At 35.6% G+C, this 18,258-nt stretch overlaps 1 protein-coding gene across 17 annotated transcripts in view; it reads left to right on the top strand.

Moving 5' to 3' along the window:
• LOC121892294 overlaps nt 1–17,520 on the top strand; it is a 343,857-nt gene extending 326,337 nt beyond the window's left edge. For 16 of the 17 annotated variants that reach the window (XM_042405250.1, XM_042405255.1, XM_042405271.1 and 13 more), the window contains 5 exons: nt 11,572–11,658; nt 12,708–12,794; nt 13,032–13,118; nt 13,834–13,920; nt 14,020–17,520. In XM_042405250.1, the coding sequence (XP_042261184.1) occupies nt 11,572–11,658; nt 12,708–12,794; nt 13,032–13,118; nt 13,834–13,895 (323 nt within the window). In that variant the 3' untranslated portion in view covers nt 13,896–13,920; nt 14,020–17,520. Of the gene's footprint in view, nt 1–2,182; nt 3,211–11,571; nt 11,659–12,707; nt 12,795–13,031; nt 13,119–13,833; nt 13,921–14,019 lie in introns of those variants that run through there. The other variant, XM_042405253.1, reaches the window with a different exon arrangement.
• Nucleotides 17,521–18,258: the final 738 nt, after the last annotated feature.

Here is an 18,258-nt window from a genome sequence, read left to right as displayed (position 1 = left end):
ACAATACAGTGTCCTTGTAATCCATTTGTTGTTTTAATTATTTATTCTTTCATTTTTTGTAGAGGATCTGACAGGGATGTACATCTCATTATTTGTGTTTCTGGTTGTGTGCATCATCATCTTCTTATTATACAAATTCAGAAAAGGTAAGAACTCACAAAATATTTTATTTATTTATTTTGGTCTGATATAAATCAAATCTTTGACTTGAATTTACATTCTTTATATTTCTTTAGGTGTGGTATATTAATATTTCTGTAAATTTGACTGATAATGTTAATCTAGTTGTGCATCATACATATTCAAGTTCTTTCAAGAGTGTGATTCTACCAACAATATTAGTCCTGATGATGTATTTTCATGCTAAGAGACAGGAAGTTTCTATCCTCATGCAAACATCCACAACCACAACCAATACCAAGAGATTCTCTCCAGATGTTTCATGAATCTGCATAAAAGGATGTTTCAGGGTCGACTTGTTGTCTTAGTGGTTAAAGCTTATAACAAATAACTGCAACATCTCTACCTTTCATGTCTCCATCTACACTACTGAAGGAAAAAATGCTAATTAAGTAAGCTTACTTTGAATAAAATAAGACATTTTATGGCTTTTGTACAGAAAGCTGTAAATAAGGAACAAAAACAAGGTAGCAAGGTAGTAAAATTAGATTGTAGTAAAATAGGTTTCAGTCTGCATTTAATGGGTTAAGATGCTGACCATGAACCGCAGTATCTCTCAGATCAGGCAATTTTCCTGTGTCAATGTATTTAATGGAAATATGCTACTAATTAGTTTATTTTTTTTAGTGTAAAATCACAAAGTGTTAAAAAAGAAAAGACAACTACAGAACGAGAAAATAGTAACAACATAAAAAAATATTAATTAAATAAAATGTGAACGGTGTAATCTTTGGAATAATGAGATAACCTGCATCCTGTGATGTGAGTGTTCGTGGGGGAATGTGAGGTCTGAGAAGTTTTGACAGGTCAGGAGGTAATAGGTAGCAGTTTGTAGTTTGACTTGAATGAAACCGTAAACCAGTGAATCAGAAGAATTGCAGCAGCTGCATTTTGGACTTGTTGGATCTTTTTAATAGTACAGAATACAAGACCTGAATGAGCATGAATGAGAATTTCTGCATCTGACTGTGTTAGAAATGGGTGAACTTGGACGATGTGTCAGAGGTGGAAGAAAACTACTTTAGTGATGTTGCTGATGTTTCCCTCAAATCTAAGATAAATGAAATTACAGGACTTCTTTATCTCTTCTTGCACTGTGACAGATTATTATTTTCTATTTATAAAGCAGAGCAGGGGAATTTACACATACGTAGCAGTTCCACAGTCAAATTATAAGTCAGTAACAATATAACAAGATAGATCATGTAACTAATTATACCAATAAATAAATAAAATTTGACAAAACATAAAACAAAAATTCTAGAAAAGTAGCAGTTTTTTGTGCTTTTTAAAAAATTGATAGTGCAAAATGACTGATGAACATGAAGACACATGACACAGGACAAGACAAGAGGGACAGACAACAAAACAACAACAAAAAACTGGATTAAAACTTTTTCTTGTTGTAATACACACGCATGTGTGTGTTGTTTTTTTTTACTTTTTCAATTTCATAGATCACTAAGGGATGCATAAAAGTTTCCCACATCAATTGAAAAAAAAGTCTCAGATTGGACACATTGTTAGTTGTTGTTGATTTAGTAATGTGATGTTTTCCTAACAAACAAATGAAGTTTTACAGTCATCAATCATACTGCTGTTAGTTTTAACAGAAAATGAAAATATATATTTTGACAAATAGATTTATTTGCAACTAAATACTGACAAAGACATATCTGACCAACATTTGTTTGAATAGCAGCGGTTAAAAAACTTCTAATATGGATTCACTGTGTGATAGATGCATCATGGTTGTGACAATTCTTTATTTATTTCACAGAGACGTCAGTGTTGCTTCCACCTGTTGAAAACCAATCCACCCAGGACCCGATATCTGTTGTGACCCAAGATCCAAGTAATGAAACTGGTGAGAGAAATATTATTGTATCCAGTCAGAATGATGCCAGAAGTTACAGCAGCAACAGCAGTAAACTAAAACTCTGTGTGACCTGCATGTATTAGATATATTGTAATTTTGATAGTTTTTTTTATCATTTTACAGAGAAGTCACCAATGATTACTGATGACCTGGATACACGCTGCTGATGGATGAACAGACAGCAGATCCAGAAGATGAGGCCCAAAGCTGAAGTACTTTGGGTTTGTTTTTACTAAAAAAAAACCCTGCAGGATTATACCAAACAACAGATTTGTTGTCTGTCAGGACAGAAGTTCAGGGTTTCATCACTGAATGTAACTCCTTTGGGCTGATCCTTCCCAACAGATGTGACTACGAACAGTGTTAAATGTTGACAGCTGTGAGCAGGACTGTGTGAAATACCTGCAGCCAGGTGGAGGTTTGTGGTTGTGCATAATTTTGTGATGGTTACTGTATTTTAGTTACTGTTTTTTTTCATCCAAATCTCATTATTTTGCATTTGGATCTGTTTCGTTGTCTCTTTCATGAGCTGTAATTTAGTCAATATGCACTTTTGCTTTTTATTACTTCATTTTTTTGTTGTATTGTATTTATTGGGACCATGTACAGTGTTAAACATAAATGTTAACATTTGATGTACTGCATCAGAGCTAATTTTCCATCTGTAGTTCCTTACAAGTAAAACATATAACAGCACAATAACGAACAATACAAAGCAAATAACACACAGGAGACGTTATACAAAATACAAAGCTACACACAATAACACATGTAACTTATATTTAAGTCTATAAAAAAAAAGAAGAAACTTAAGTTATTTTATGAAGCCTTTGAACTCATAATATCAATACCAACATGAGCAATTGGTGACTCAGTGTCACTGTAAAGATGTAATTTTTTTTATTGTAAAAACTCTTGCTTATAAAACAGCAACTTAAACGGCTCCCACCTACCTGAACTCTCTCATTCAGGTCTACAGTCCCTCCTGCTCACTACGCTCTGCCAATGAAAGGCGCCTGGTACCACAACAGGGCTCTAAGTTGCTACTAGACTCTTGTCTTCTGTAGTTCCTCGGTGGTGGAACGAGTTACCAAACTCTGTTCAATCTGCAGAGTCCCTCTCAATCTTTAAGAAAAGACTGAAGACCCAGCTCTTTCACAAACATCTCTGCACTTGATGGACTGAAGGAAGAGAGAAAACAAAACAATTAAACAAAAACAAAACAAATCTGCTTCAATGCACTCTATGTATTGCCTCTGTGCACTGCCTGTTGGCATCTACATCCTATTGGACTCAAACTTAGTTTCATGGCACTTAACTGGTGTTGTTCTCTCCTGACTAGATCCTTGTTTGTGTTGTATCAGCTCTCAGATGTACGTCACTTTGGATTAAAGCGTCTGCTAAATGAAATTTGTAAATTGTAAAAAATGGACTCAGCAGGATGTGTTGAGTCCCTGGAAGAGAACAATTTTATTCCTATAATGTAAAATGTCTCAGGTTTTTAGATGTTGTTACAAGCTGCTGCTGCTGCTGCTGATGATGATGATGATGATGATGATGTCAGCACTTGTGTTTTGTTTATCCTTATAAAGTGTCTGTCTTTGCTTTCTATGGGCCTTACTGTTCTTAATCTGCCCACCAGAGGTCCCCACACAGTCACACACTTTGTGGATCTTGGTGTATTGTTTCTATGAACTGCTGCACTTTTTCCTTTGAAATCTGCTCATGTGCACTTTTTAGTTTTAATTGCCTGCAGTTGATTCCACTTCCCTGTTTTAGTCGTGATGATCACTGTGAATCATCATCATTATTATCTCCCTTATGTGGAGAGTTTAGTATGTGGATGGTTTTACAAAGCTAAATCCAAAACTACAAAGAATCCATAGTTACTATCATTTTGAATTTGGCTTCATGGCCAAAAAAGGCACGTTTTCTACACATTTCATTACATGTGTAAAGGTTGCTCCTCTCCCTTTTAACCAGGCTCTGGTTGCCAACATCAGCAGTGATGGAGGTTTTGTTTGTAGATTTCAGTTAATCTGTTCATTTATCTGTCAGTTTACACAGTTTCAATTGAGTATTTTGTGCTTCATCACAATGTTATATTTTGAAGGGCTTCAATCATACTGTAATATTTGTGTTTTCTGTGTGTGTTTTCATCACAAATTTATTTTACTTGCAATAAACCATGTTTTGTTTGCAGTGTTGTTAGATCTTCTCTAAAATCTATTTTTTTATTGCAAAGTAACTTCATACTTGTGTTGCTTTTATATTCTGTGATACCTTTTATGATCTATCTAAAAAAACTTTGAATTGCCTTGTTGTTGAAATATGCTGTACAGATAAACTTGCCTTGCTCTCACAGTATGACATCTTTATTTATGTTTTTTGATTACAAACAGGAGTGAGTGTACTTTAAGAATATGAGGATCAAGTCGAAATACTCAGTAAAAATACAGTAAAATGTTCTGTAGGCCTAAATTTTAATTTCATGTGGAGAAATAAAACCCACTACATTTTAAATCCCTAACTAGTTAAAAGTTGTGAAAAAGATGGTTTAAAAGCTTTAGATTTTGAGTTGCTTGTCAGAATAAACTGGATTAGAAAATATCTCTCTATGTGGTTTCACATAACAGCAACTCCACACATTCTGTATGAGTAAATAAATCATGATACACTACAAATGTTTCATTTGTGAGTAAGAAAGCAAAACCTTTTACCAACTATTCACTCACAAATTGTATATGTAATGTATAAATGTGTACAAAGTCTCGACAGCAAGGTTACATAAATGAATGGGAGCGGAAACAGTCCAAGATTGTGGGTCATGCACAGAACCGTTGGCAAGTTAATAACACTGTACTATTTATCTGACATGTTGCCAGGCAACCAGCGGAAGTTCTTTTTTTTTTTTTTCTTCTGACGTCGTGTAGGTCAGGCACTTCCTCTGTCTTCGGTTGTCCTAGCTTCAGCTTTTCACTCTCGTCTTCGGCTGTCAGCGGCAAACTATCCTACTTTATCACTCTCTGAACACATTTTTAAATCTCTGTATACTTGAAATATTTTTTAATATCAACAGAAACAGCGTGAATTTACGTGTTTTACTTCTATTTAAGCCTAACTGATAAACAGGAAAATGTTCTCAGTTAGGTTTCACTTTCTGTTCTGCACCGCAGTGACCATCAGCGCCAGTAAGTTTTGGATAATTTAAACTGGAATGACTGTTATAATTTATTAACTGACATGTTTAGGAAACTATAATGTCATGGTATGTTTCTGTGCGTGTTTTGTGTTTTATTTTTCCGTTTCAGTTGTAATTTTGTGACCACACCCTCAGTGACAGCATGTATGAATATTTTGGTCATGGGTTTCATACAGGTTCTGTACTAAAAGCAAAATCTTATCAAATGGGGGTTCGTGGTCTAATTTGTGTCAGTTTAGGGGTTCCTGACGTGAAAAAGTCTGAGAACCACTGACATAGATTGTCTAGCTTCTGCCAACACATGCCCTCATTTACATGAACTGTGAAACCAGGAAATGTATATTTGAAGCCTTTTATAACTGAATAGTTGGCTTTAGGAATAGTGATGTGATGAGAGGTCATAAGGCATTTGTAAAGAGCTTTTAGAGGGATATTTGTCCCCTAAAATTAGAAATAGACTCAGAATCAGTGGTTGAAATTAGTTGAAGTGCTTTGGTAATACTGATAAATAAATACATAAACAAATACTTTTATTTGCTAACAAACAACATTATAGTGTGTTAAATGTTAAATACTGCTGTAAATGCTAAACAGGAGGCTTTAAGTTAAGTTTTACTGCTTGTTATTTTGAGTATTTGTATTTTATTCTACTTTATGCTCCACTACATTTTAGAGGAAAATATTGTACTTTGTACTTTACTTTTTTACTTAGTTTTTACTTAAACTAGAGCAGGACACACTTGATTAAAGAAAAAATACATTTCAGTAATTAAAAGGAGAAATTTGCATTCACTTTTATTTATTTTATTTTGCAGAAAAAACACTCTACGGGAGAATAGGTGACGAAGCTGTTCTCACACCAGACTCTGTAGTGAATCCCATCACCAGTATAGAGTGGAAACATGGACCTGATCTTGCCATGGAGAGGTATGGAGGCGAGACTACCGCCTACCGACACTTCAAAGGTACCACTTTAATCTTTAGTGGCAAATAGCCACAATACCGATGTACTATCTTGTAGGTGTATACTCTTTGGTAAACGCAATTTTTAGTGGACAAACACAACTTCGATGCATGCATCTTCTGTGCATATACTCTTTGGTAGAGGGGGGATGACGCCATTGACAAGCAACAAAATGAAAAGGACCTTGATTAAAATTGCTGATTTCTCTGGGTTTGAAAATTGTTAGAAACATTTGGGGTAATGTTAGTACACAACTCAACAGAATATATAACATATGTCTAGTTGTTTTTAGACATTTTAATGTGGAATAGTGACATATTATAAATTTAAATATATTTAAAGGAATTCCTTACAGTATTATTAGGTTGATCCCAGATTTTGGTTAAATTAATGGATTGCGTAATAATACAGGGGGTTTGATGTGTTTTCTGCATGAATTGAGTTTTTTAATGAGTATAACCCATTAAATTTGACAAATACAATACATAATACTGACCCTGAATTTTCACCTTTATTAAAATATTAAGGTCCTTTAAGGGTATACTGTTAAAGAAGGTATGACTTTAATGTGTTTTGGTCAACAAGCCCTTATATTGTGCAAATTATCCCCAAATATCTGAATATGTTGCAATCCAAAGATTTATACATTAATTATCCTTGTAAAACCCAATTAAATACGTTAATTACATAATTATCAATGGGTAAATGAATGGAATTAGGGTTATAAAAAAGGGATTCACTTGCTTTTTCTGTGGGAAATCAAAACTAGACTTTTTTTGGTATGAAAATCAGCTGTTCTACAAATATTTTTAGTTTTTTTAAGTACATATTTCTCCAGCTGACCACTCTTAAATGATCAACACTGGAAATAAGTAGCTGACAACATGCTGTAAGATGACTAAAAATCCCTGTTTAGAAGCTAAACCTTCTTTTGCAGCTCGTGGTTCACTGAACATTTCAAACGGAGCGCTGACGATCACAGGACTGACTCCAGACGACAGCGGCAGCTACACAGTAGAGATCAACAGCAAAGTCACCAGCAAGACTCAACTCCTGGTTATCTGTAAGTGGAGGAATTGTGTATGAAGTTTGTCTTAGTTTATCAAAACGGTCCTAAATTCAAAGGAAATGTCTTTTTGTTTTGTTTTCTATTAGATCCTGTCTCTAAACCCACCCTCTCCAAAAGGTGTGAACCTGAGATGACCTACTGTGTCCTCACCTGTAATGGCAACACCACAGGCGCTGAACCAGTCACCTATAACTGGACATCAGGTGCCAACACTTGGTCTTCAACCAAGGAACACAAAATAACAAAGGTGAACAGGATAATGATGTTTGTGTGCCTCATCAGTAACAGATAAATCATGTTGCAAGAATAAAGCAGAATCTGTTCTTTAAATTGATTCACATATTCAGGCATCAGTTGGATCGGGTATCGTTCATAGATTTTCGATACCTGTTCCTGAGTGAAAAAATCAATTTCACTTTTATCAATTTCACTTTTATTTCACTTTTATCACTTTGCTTTATGACAGTTGTTTTGTGTAGTATATTGTCTGTTAATGTTAGCCAAGTTAACAGCTCAAAACGTAGCAAGTGAAGGCAGCAGCAGCGCCTACAGCGGCTATATCAGTAACAGGAGGTTGGACCAAACATGTAACCTGCAGGTAAGAAAAGACAAAGCTTTATGAAAATATCAAAGATGATGATATTGCCTATCGTTTGACATCAAAAAGCGGTGGTTTGGTGGCTGGAGAACAGCCACTAACATAGCGAAGCAGTCTCTATGTGACCATAACACTGTACAGAACAACACAGGAGTCCAAAGCTAACGTTAGCTAGCCAAATCTCACAAGACGCTGTTTGGGCCATTCTCCAGCCGCCAAACCACCTGTTTTGATGTCAAACAATAGGTAATATCATCATCTTCAGTACTGTTACTATACCCATTACTGATGTAGCTGCTCTACACGTTGTTGCATTGTTGCTGCCTCCATCCTTGCAGTTTATGTTGAGAAACTACAGCCAAGTGCTCTAAACAGCTCTGCTCCTGCTAAGTATTGAAATTTGGTACCAAATGACAAGACATTTTTTGATACTCGATAGTATCAAAGTAATTCGGTCGGTGCCATAAAAATATTGAAGTTTGGTACCCAGCCCTAGGCATCAGTTGGTGACCAGCTGAGGCAGAATCCAGGCTGTGTAGTTTAGGCTATTTAGACAGTTTAGAATATTTCTGAAATTGTACAATTAGATATCAATTTAAAAAATGCTTTATCACTATTTTTGTGACACTTTTGGTCCTCTATACACCAGGTGTGGTGATTACGGCATTTTTGTATCTGTTTTGTTTCCCTTACAGTCGTGTGTGTGATGAAAATGTGATATTAGAAAACTTGACAGGTTTCTCTGTTAATTACTTTATAGCTATTTTTAATACAGAGAAAAAATCAAAAAGATGTTAGAGATTGCCTAAATAAAGCTTTTGTATTCTACCAAAGCATACTAGTATACTATAATTTATACGGGATAATTCAGTCTTGCAGACATGCTAAATAGTGGATTACAGCGTATATAGTGAAAAGCTGATGACTAAATGACTAAGTAGCCACATCATTGTATTGTCCCTGATGTTATTGTTGGTAATCTGGACATACTGTAAATAAACAAAGTGAACTCCTTTAAAAAATCTCAACATTCGGCATATGAGCTTTTAGTTAATATTGTTTTTCTCTCAATTTCTAGGAAGACAAGGAGCCGTGGTTCAGCTGTGCGTTTGAAAACCCAGTCAGCTTCAACAGCAGTGAAAAAGTCTCCAACCCCTTCAAGGAAAGTGAGTTATCACACCAACAAATATCTGCTGTAACACATTAAATGTATTAATGCATCTTACTGTTTTTCTAAACATGCTAATGTACTCAGTGCCCTCATAGGAGTTACAAAACATGTTCTAACAGCATTAAATGACTAAATGGCGAGCTTTAAGTTTATTATTTTTCTGTATTGGGTCACCTCAGAGTGCATTATCAAAGATGGGATCAGATAACGACATTAGAATACAATACAGTGTCCTTGTAAACAATTTGTTGTTTTAATTATTTATTCTTTCATTTTTTTGTAGGTGATCAAACAAGGATGTACATCTCAATACCAGTATTTGGAGTGTTTCTGGTTGTGTGCATCATCTTAATATACAAATGCAAAAAAGGTAAGAAGTCACAAAATATTGTATTTATTTTGATGCACTAAATAAACTGTATTTTGGTCTGATAAAAATCAAATCTTTGACCTGAATTTACATTCTTTATATTTCTTTAGGTGTGGTATATTAATATTTCTGTAAATTTGACTGATAATGTTAATCTAGTTGTGCATCATACATATTCAAGTTCTTTCAAGAGTGTGATTCTACCAAACAATATTAGTCCTGATGATGTATTTTCATGCTAAGAGACAGGAAGTTTCTATCCTCATGCAAACATCCACAACCACAACTACACCTAACAAAAAATGAAAGAAGATAATTACAGAAAGAGAAATTAATAACAATATACATTATATTAAACATACATTATACTATGCAGTTATAGGATTGGAGTTAAGGTCCAACCTTGAACTGCAACGTCCCGCCACAAATATTCACAACATGGTGTGTTTGAGCTCATGATGTTCAAACAGTCTGTTTACTGGCAAATAAACCCAAATTATGAAACAAAACATGATTAATGAATAATTCCAGTGAGTTAACACACACTTATTCATCTTCTATACAGGACAACCTGATGAAAGGACACGGCAAGGTAAGAACATTTTAACATTGGTCACCTATTTGTCTTTAATTATTTTATTATTATCTAACATGACAATATTTTAAATAATGTTCTGTTTTCATGCATCCAGCACTTAAAAGTAATTGATATCGAAACTTTTACAAGCAAAAACCAGTGTTTCAAATGCATTCAATGTGCTTTTTAAAATAAATTGCTGAATTTGTTCATTTGTAGCTTTTTTTTTTTTTTTTACGAATTTATCAGTTTAATCAGTTATAATTGTTATATAACTGTTTACATAGCAGGTTAATTGTAGAGATGTGGAGATGTAGCAAATACATTCAGATGACGTTGGAGATGAATCTTAGGTTTAACCAAATTATATGAACCACTTCATTTAAAGTGAACATTATTTACAAATGACTAGAAATTCCACTGTGTGACAGATAAATATTTTTATTTATAAAGCAGAGCAGGGGAATGACAGACACATTTTTACACATACATAGCAGTTCCACAGTCAAAGTATAAGTCAGTAACAATATAACAAGATAGATCATGTAACTAATGATACCAATAAATAAATAAAATTTGACAAAACATAACAGTTTTTTCCAGAAGAGAAGCTATTTTTGTGCTTTTTCTATTTTGGAGATCACTAAGGGATGCATAAAAGTCAATAAATAAAATCAATTGAAAAAAAGTCTCAAATTGGACACATTTCTTAGTTCTTGATTTAGTAATGTGATGTTTTCCTCGCAGACAAATGAAGTTTTACGGTCATCAATCATACTGCTGTTAGTTTTAACAGATAAAATTAAAACATGTATTCTGACAAATAGATTTATTTGCAACTAAATACTGACAAAGACATATCTGACCAACATTTGTTTGAATAGCAGCAGTTAAAAAACTTCTAATATGGATTCACTGTGTGATAGATGCATCATGGTTGTGACAATTCTTTATTTATTTCACAGAGAGGGAAGAATTGCTTCCAATACAAGACACACCCACCCAGGACCAAACATCTGTTGTGACCCAAGATACCCACAATGGAACTGGTGAGTGAAACGTGATCATACTGACCCAGTAAGACCCAGATCATGATCAACTGGAACTTTTCTTGAATCATTTTGTGTGGGCGGAAAAAAATTGTTACCACTTTAACTGTTTTATCAGAAGCATGTGACAGATGCATTGTGACTGTGAAAGTTCTTTTAACTTTTTAACATTTAAAATGTTAAAAGAGAGATGGCATTGTGTGACAGGTGTATTGTAGTCATGACAATTGTTTTATCATTTGACAGAGAGGTCAACAACATGTCCAGATGTTCCTGAAACATCCACCCAGGACCCAACATCTGTTGTGACCCAAGATACCAGCAATGGAACTGGTGAGTGAAACGTGATCATACTGACCCAGTAAGACCCAGATCATGATCAACTGGAACTTTTCTTGAATCATTTTGTATGGGCGGAAAAAAATTGTTACCACTTTAACTGTTTTATCAGCAGCGTGTGACAGATGCATTATGACTGTGACAGTTCTTTTAACTTTTTAACATTTTAACAGAGAGGCCAGCAAGTCTTGTAGTTGTACAAGAAACATCCCCTCAGGACACAACATCTACTGGGCCTCCAGAAACCAGTAAAGAAACTGGTAAGTGAAATGTTTTAATATCCAACAGGTTTGATGGCCAAAGCCATGACAGTCGGATTTCACCCGTTGAAAGCACCAATTATATTCCCCACAGTAACTGCATTTACATTCTTTCTGTACTTAAGCACCATTTTGAGGTACTTTAACTTCACTCGAGTGTTTCCATTTTATGCTACTTTATTTTTCATCTCCATTTCAGAGGGAAGTATCATACTTTTTACTCCACTACATACAGTTTACTCCATACAGCTACAGTTACTGGGTACTTTGTAGATTCCACTTTTACATAGAAAACATCCATCTATTTTCTTAATTGTTTATCCTCTAGAGGGTCGCAGGGGAGCTGGAGCCAATCTCATCTAACATTGGGTGAGAGGCAAGGTACACCCTGAACAGGTCGCCAGTCAATCACAGGGCTGATATATAGTATAGAGACAGACAACCATTCACACTCACATCTACAGGCAATTTAGAGTCACCAGTTAACCTAACCTGCATGTTTTGGTCTGTGGGAAAACCCACAAAGACACAGGAAGAACATGTAAACTCCACATATAAGGACTCCAGCCGGCCAGTGGGTTCAAACCCAGACCCCTCTTGCTGTGAGGCGACACTGCTAACCACTGCACCACTGTGCCGTCCATACAAAACATGTGATCATCATTTAAAATATTTAATGAGTAGTTGCAATTAGCAGCACTTTGAACCAGAGCAATAAAATATAATTACACATGAATATAACACTCACAGGGGCCATTGTTCTGCATAACAAGTACTTATACTTTTGATACTTTAAGTACATTTTTCTGCTAACATGTTTGTACTTTTATTTAAGTAAAATTTTGACTACAGACTTTCATTTACTGGACTAATGGAGCACTTTCAAAGTGTGATGTTACCACGACTACTAAAAAAGAAGATAACTTTCTTCAACTTGTTTCATGCTGTATTCACTTAGCATTTTAATAGTTTATGAACAGTTTTGAATGAGAGATCGCACTGTGTGACAGGTGTATTGTAGTCATGACAATTGTTTTATTATTTGACAGAGAGGTCAACAACAAGTCCAGATGTTCCTGAAACATCCACCCAGGACCAGGAAAATGCTGTGTCCCAAGATACCAGTAATGGAACTGGTGAGTGAAACGTGATCATACTGACCCAGTAAGACCCAGATCATGATCAACTGGAACTTTTCTTGAATCATTTTGTGTGGGCGGAAAAAAATTGTTACCACTCTAACTGTTTTATCAGCAGCGTGTGACAGATGCATTGTGACTGTGACAGTTCTTTGAACTTTTTAACATTTTAACAGAGATTGCATTGTGTGACAGGTGTATTGTAGTCATGACAATTGTTTTATCATTTGACAGAGAGGTCAACAACAAGTCCAGATGTTCCTGAAACATCCACCCAGGACCAGGAAAATGCTGTGTCCAAAGATACCAGTAATGAAACTGGTAAGTGAAATGTTTTAATATCCAACAGGTTTGATGGCCAAAGCCACGACAGTCGGATTTCACCCGTTGAAAGCACCAATTATATTCCCCACAGTAACTGCATTTACATTCTTTCTGTACTTAAGCACCATTTTGAGGTACTTTAACTTCACTTTTGAGTGTTTCCATTTTTTTTTTCATCTCCATTTCAGAGGGAAGTATTATACTTTTTACTCCACTACATTTATCTGACAGCTACAGTTACTGGGTACCTTGTAGATTCCAATTTTACATACAAAACTGTGATCATCATATAAATTATTTGTTTTAAGTAAATTAGTTGAAACAAGCAGAACTTTGATCCAGAGCAGTAAAATTTTAACACTCGCAGGGGCCATTTTTCTGCATAACAAGTACTTTTACTTTTGATACTTTAAGTATATTTTTCTGCTAACATGTTTGTACTTTTACTTAAGTAAAATTTTGACCACAAACATTTATTGATTGGACTAATGGAGTACTTTTAAAGTGTGATATTAGTATGACTACTAAAACAGAAGATAACTGAGACTTTCTTCAACTTGCTTCATGATGTATTCACTTGGCTCGACTGTAAATCCTCCTAGACTGTAAAACTAATACATTTATCTTGAACTATTTTGATAATTTATAAATGAGAGATCACACTTTGTGACAGGTGTGTTGTAGTCATGACAATTCTTTTATCATTTGACAGAGAGGTCAACAACAAATCCAGATGTCCCTGAAACATCCACTCAGGACCGGGAAAGTGCTTAGTCACCAGATCCCAGCAATGAAACTGGTGAGAGAAATATTATTGTACCCAGGCAGAATGATGCCAAAATTTACAGCAGCAACCGCAGTAAACTAAATTTCTTTCTTTTATCATTTTTTTTTTCAGTCAGCAATGATTACTGATGACCTGGAAACACGCTGCTGATGGATGAACAGACAGCAGATTCAGAAGATGAGGCCCAAAGCTGAAGTACTTTGGGTTTGTTTTTACTAAAAAAAACCCTGCAGGATTATACCAAACAACAGATTTGTTGTCTGTCAGGACAGAAGTTCAGGGTTTCATCAAAGGATGTAACTGCTTTGGGCTGATCCTTCCCAACAGATATGACTACAAACAGTGTTAAATGTTGACAGCTGTGAGCAGGACTGTGTGAAATACCTGCAGCCAGGTGGAGTTTTGTGGTTGTGCATCTCTAAATTAATTTAAGCTTGCGGTGGTGACATTTGGATCTGTTTTGTTATCTTTTTCATGAACCCTGATTCAGTCAATATCCACTATTTCTTTTTCTTATTTCATTTTTGAGTGACTCTAACTTAGATTTAAGTCTAAAAAAGAAAAGAAGAAACTTAAGTTATTTTGTGATGCCTTTGAACTCATAATATCAATACCAACATGAGCATTTGGTGGCACAAGAGTAGAGAAGTACACTTGACTATGCAGGATGCAGCAAAACAGTTTACAAATCGAAACTCATATCGTCATGTGTTACAACCTCAACATTTTATCAGATATAATTTATTCTTTGATCAATTCTTACTTGAAAAGGCTGATTTTTTCATACTTAATGTATTTTTCATACTTCCAAGTGAAGTCCTGGAGAAAACTTAGAGTGACAAGAATCATCTAACCTTCACCAGAGCCAAATTAAATACAGTACATATCCAGCTTATGAGGGTCAGATGATTACTGGCTTCCTACGGAGATTTAATGAGGGAAACAGGAAGTTCTGAGGTCTGAGGAACATTTTTAAACTGCTAACATGCCAAAGAGAAGAAACAAGTTGTTGATTGTGGAGGTAAAAATGGACTCAGCAGGATGTGTTGAGTCCCTGGAAGAGAACAGTTTTATTCCTATTATGTATGTAAAATGTCTCTTACATGTTGCTGCTGCTGCTGCTGCTGCTGCTGATGATGATGATGATGTCAGCACTTGTGTTTTGTTTCTCTTTATGAAGTGTCTGTCTTTGCTTTCTGTGACCCCCCAGGCCTTGCTATTCTTTATCTGCCCACCAGAGGTCCCCACACAGTCACACACTTTGTGGATCTTGGTGTATTGTTTCTATGAACTGCTGCACCTTTTCCTTTGAAATCTGCTCTATTTGCACTTTTTAGTTTTAATCGCCTGACCTGATTCCACTTCCCTTTTTTAGATGTGACAATCACTGTGAACCATCATCACTATTATCTTCCATATGTGGAGAGTTTAGTATATGGATGGTTTTACAAAGCTAAATCCAAATACTAGATACAGTTTTGAGGTACTTTGAGGTACTCCACGACACTCTAGAGACAAATATTGTACGTTTTACTCCACTACAATTTAGTTATTAGTTATGTTGCACTTTCAGATTATGAAACCTGCAGTGCAGAAATTTCACATATAAATGAATGTCTGTCACATTCAAGCCCTTGTCAAATGAGTTTACATAATGTTGATCATCTCCAGATAAATCTCTGTATTTCACAGTATACAGAGGTCTTAAATCTCATGTCCGGCACAACATACCCGCGCTGGCTGTTAATTGTGTGGCTCTTCTAGACTTTCCGAATGTTGTAGGACCAAATGGATCAAATCCTGATAGTGTAAGGAGTGATTTCATGGGAGTTGTGTTATCTGTTTTATAGCTGCTACAGTAGGTTGCAGCCAGTGGTGTACTGGCATACTGGAATAAATTGCGGCGAGTTGGTGGACCATCAAATCACATCAGTTTTTACTGGCCCTCTCTGTGGGTCATTCAGGGTGTGCATGAAATCGTGCTGCATACCTGTGTCAGGCAATCACAGCCGAGCGTCCTCCTTTACTCTCACAGAAGGGGGTGGCAAAAGTCCCACACTCAGCTTTAATACAAAATAGAATCACATAATCAAATGATGATATCCTTTCATAGATTAAGCTTCCCAACATATATAGGTATATAAAGTAACAGCTTCAACAGTAGTTTAACTTTTGGTACTTTTGTATAATAATATAATAAATACTTGATGTATGAAAATTTGAATGCAGGACTTTTGCTTGTAACAAAGTATTTCTTCACTGTGGTATTGCTACTTTAACTGAGTAAAAGATCTAAATACTTCTTCCACCACTGGGAGAGGCTGAGAAGCTAAAAGGCCAGTCACTGGTCTGTAGTGGGAGGAGGAGAGGGAGATTAGGTGGCAGCTCGATGTGAGGCTGCACATTTTCTTTGTGTTTTCTTTTGCTTCTGATTTTCCTGACGTTCATTCTTCTTTGTTCCATTAATATTTTTGTCCATAAACACAGTGGTTTGAGATGAGCTGTTGCTCAAATAGCCTAAAGTCTGATCTTACAATATGACAAAAGTGACACCACACCTACAGTATAGATGTTCCACAGTTCTTTGTCACAGCGTCACTCAATACACTGTCACATAACAGCACGGCTGTGTTTCAGAGCCTTTTTCTCACTTAAAGGTCATCGTCTGCAGCTGTTGTATCTGTTTGCACTGTTAAAACACTTTCTGTGCATTAGCTGGTTAGAACATTGGATCTGTTAGTTCAGGGTCAGCCAATAATAACTCTATAAATAGTCAAAATAAGATGTGTGACAAAGTAGTGCACTATATTGACTGCTGAGTAATTTCTCACTATTGTAAAGTCTTAACTGGAAAAGTTTCCTCATACACTAAATAGACTAAATAGTATTTGGCCAATATGTTTGTGTAGGTTCATTTCATTTATCCAGGTAGAGTTGAAGACATTTTGCTGCTCATCTGAGACATTTCATCTGTTCATCACAACTTTAAAATTTGACTTTGTGGCCTAAAATGACATTTGTCTGAGAACTTGTGTCTTTAAACTCTATGTGCACTGTTATCGTTAACTACTTGATAAAACTGAACAGCACTGGAAACTGGTTATTATGTTTTAAAAGGGAGCAAGAGACAGAATCTGCGTCTCATTTAGTTTGAAATAATGTAATTTACTGCTGGTTTGTTCTCCAGTAGTAGTGTTGGTTTTAAGAAAGAGATTTATTGAGGTGATATTGTGCTTGCAAGGTGCATACAGTATTTCAGACTTGTTTCATTATTTCTGTGTGAACTATAAATGTTGCCTTGTGTGCTCTGTAATGTGCATTTAATGTATATTTGGAGTTGAAGGGTTACATACAAAATGTATCAAGAGCTGGACCAACAACAGGATTTCTTTTATGCTACATGACTCTGCTTTTCTTTATCTCACTAAATTTTCTTATTTAAATTATGATTATTTAAGCTGCCAAAGTAATTTAATTGTTCTTAGAATTAGATTTAAGTTTATTTCTTAAAAGATTATATAGCACATGAGTAGGCGGGTTTTAAGATTTAATTGGATAGTGGACGTGTGATGAAATGAAAAGTAATTAAAATAAATGAATGAATGTAAAGGATGCACAAATGATTTGCTTATTCTGAATGTACAGTATTTATGCTAAAATGCTGGCCGCTGAATTTAGTGCTTTATTTTTTGAGCAATATCAAAATATAATGTATATTTGCATGTTTTTTTTTTTAGATTGTAAATAAATTGCTACCTATTTTGCAAACCCAGTCTTCCTTACGCCTTCTTATGCTACCTTGCACCTCACCTTACAACACAGAGACTCTTGGCTTCTTATATTTTACATCCTGGTGTAGATCTGCTGTTAATTTATCTCATGTGGCTGTAAACATATCCAGCTGACTGTCTCCGGAATGGTTCAGGTAGCTTAAGCGAGATGTTTGTGACCTTTTTTGGAAACTCGCTTTCCTGCCATGGAGGTGGAATAGTTTATTTTAGGAAACACAGAGCCCTCTATTCCTTTCTTTGCAGGTGAGAGGGAGGGCACAACTCTTGTATTGTGTGTTCAGACAAAAATGACAGGTGTTTGCGACTCATTTAAAAGGTTGAAACATAAGTGTCACCTTCGAAATGACTCTTCCTGAGCCCTGACAGCTGACAGCAATGGTGAAGATGGATGGAATTTAAATTTGATGTGTGTGTGTGCCCTGAAAACATAGCCGGTGGCGGGGAAAATGACAGAGCGGCGGTGGTGAAATCACAGTGAAAAAGTGGGACTCACCTTTACGTGTGTGGACAGGATTGACACTGAAATGAGGAGCGGGGGGATCCAGACTACCACAGGGAG

The sequence above is a fragment of the Thunnus maccoyii genome, chromosome 24, assembly GCF_910596095.1.
Source record: "Thunnus maccoyii chromosome 24, fThuMac1.1, whole genome shotgun sequence".
NCBI lineage: Eukaryota > Metazoa > Chordata > Actinopteri > Scombriformes > Scombridae > Thunnus > Thunnus maccoyii.
The sequence above is the reverse complement of the archived record's forward strand: the minus strand, read 5'-3'. Positions and strand labels throughout refer to the sequence as shown.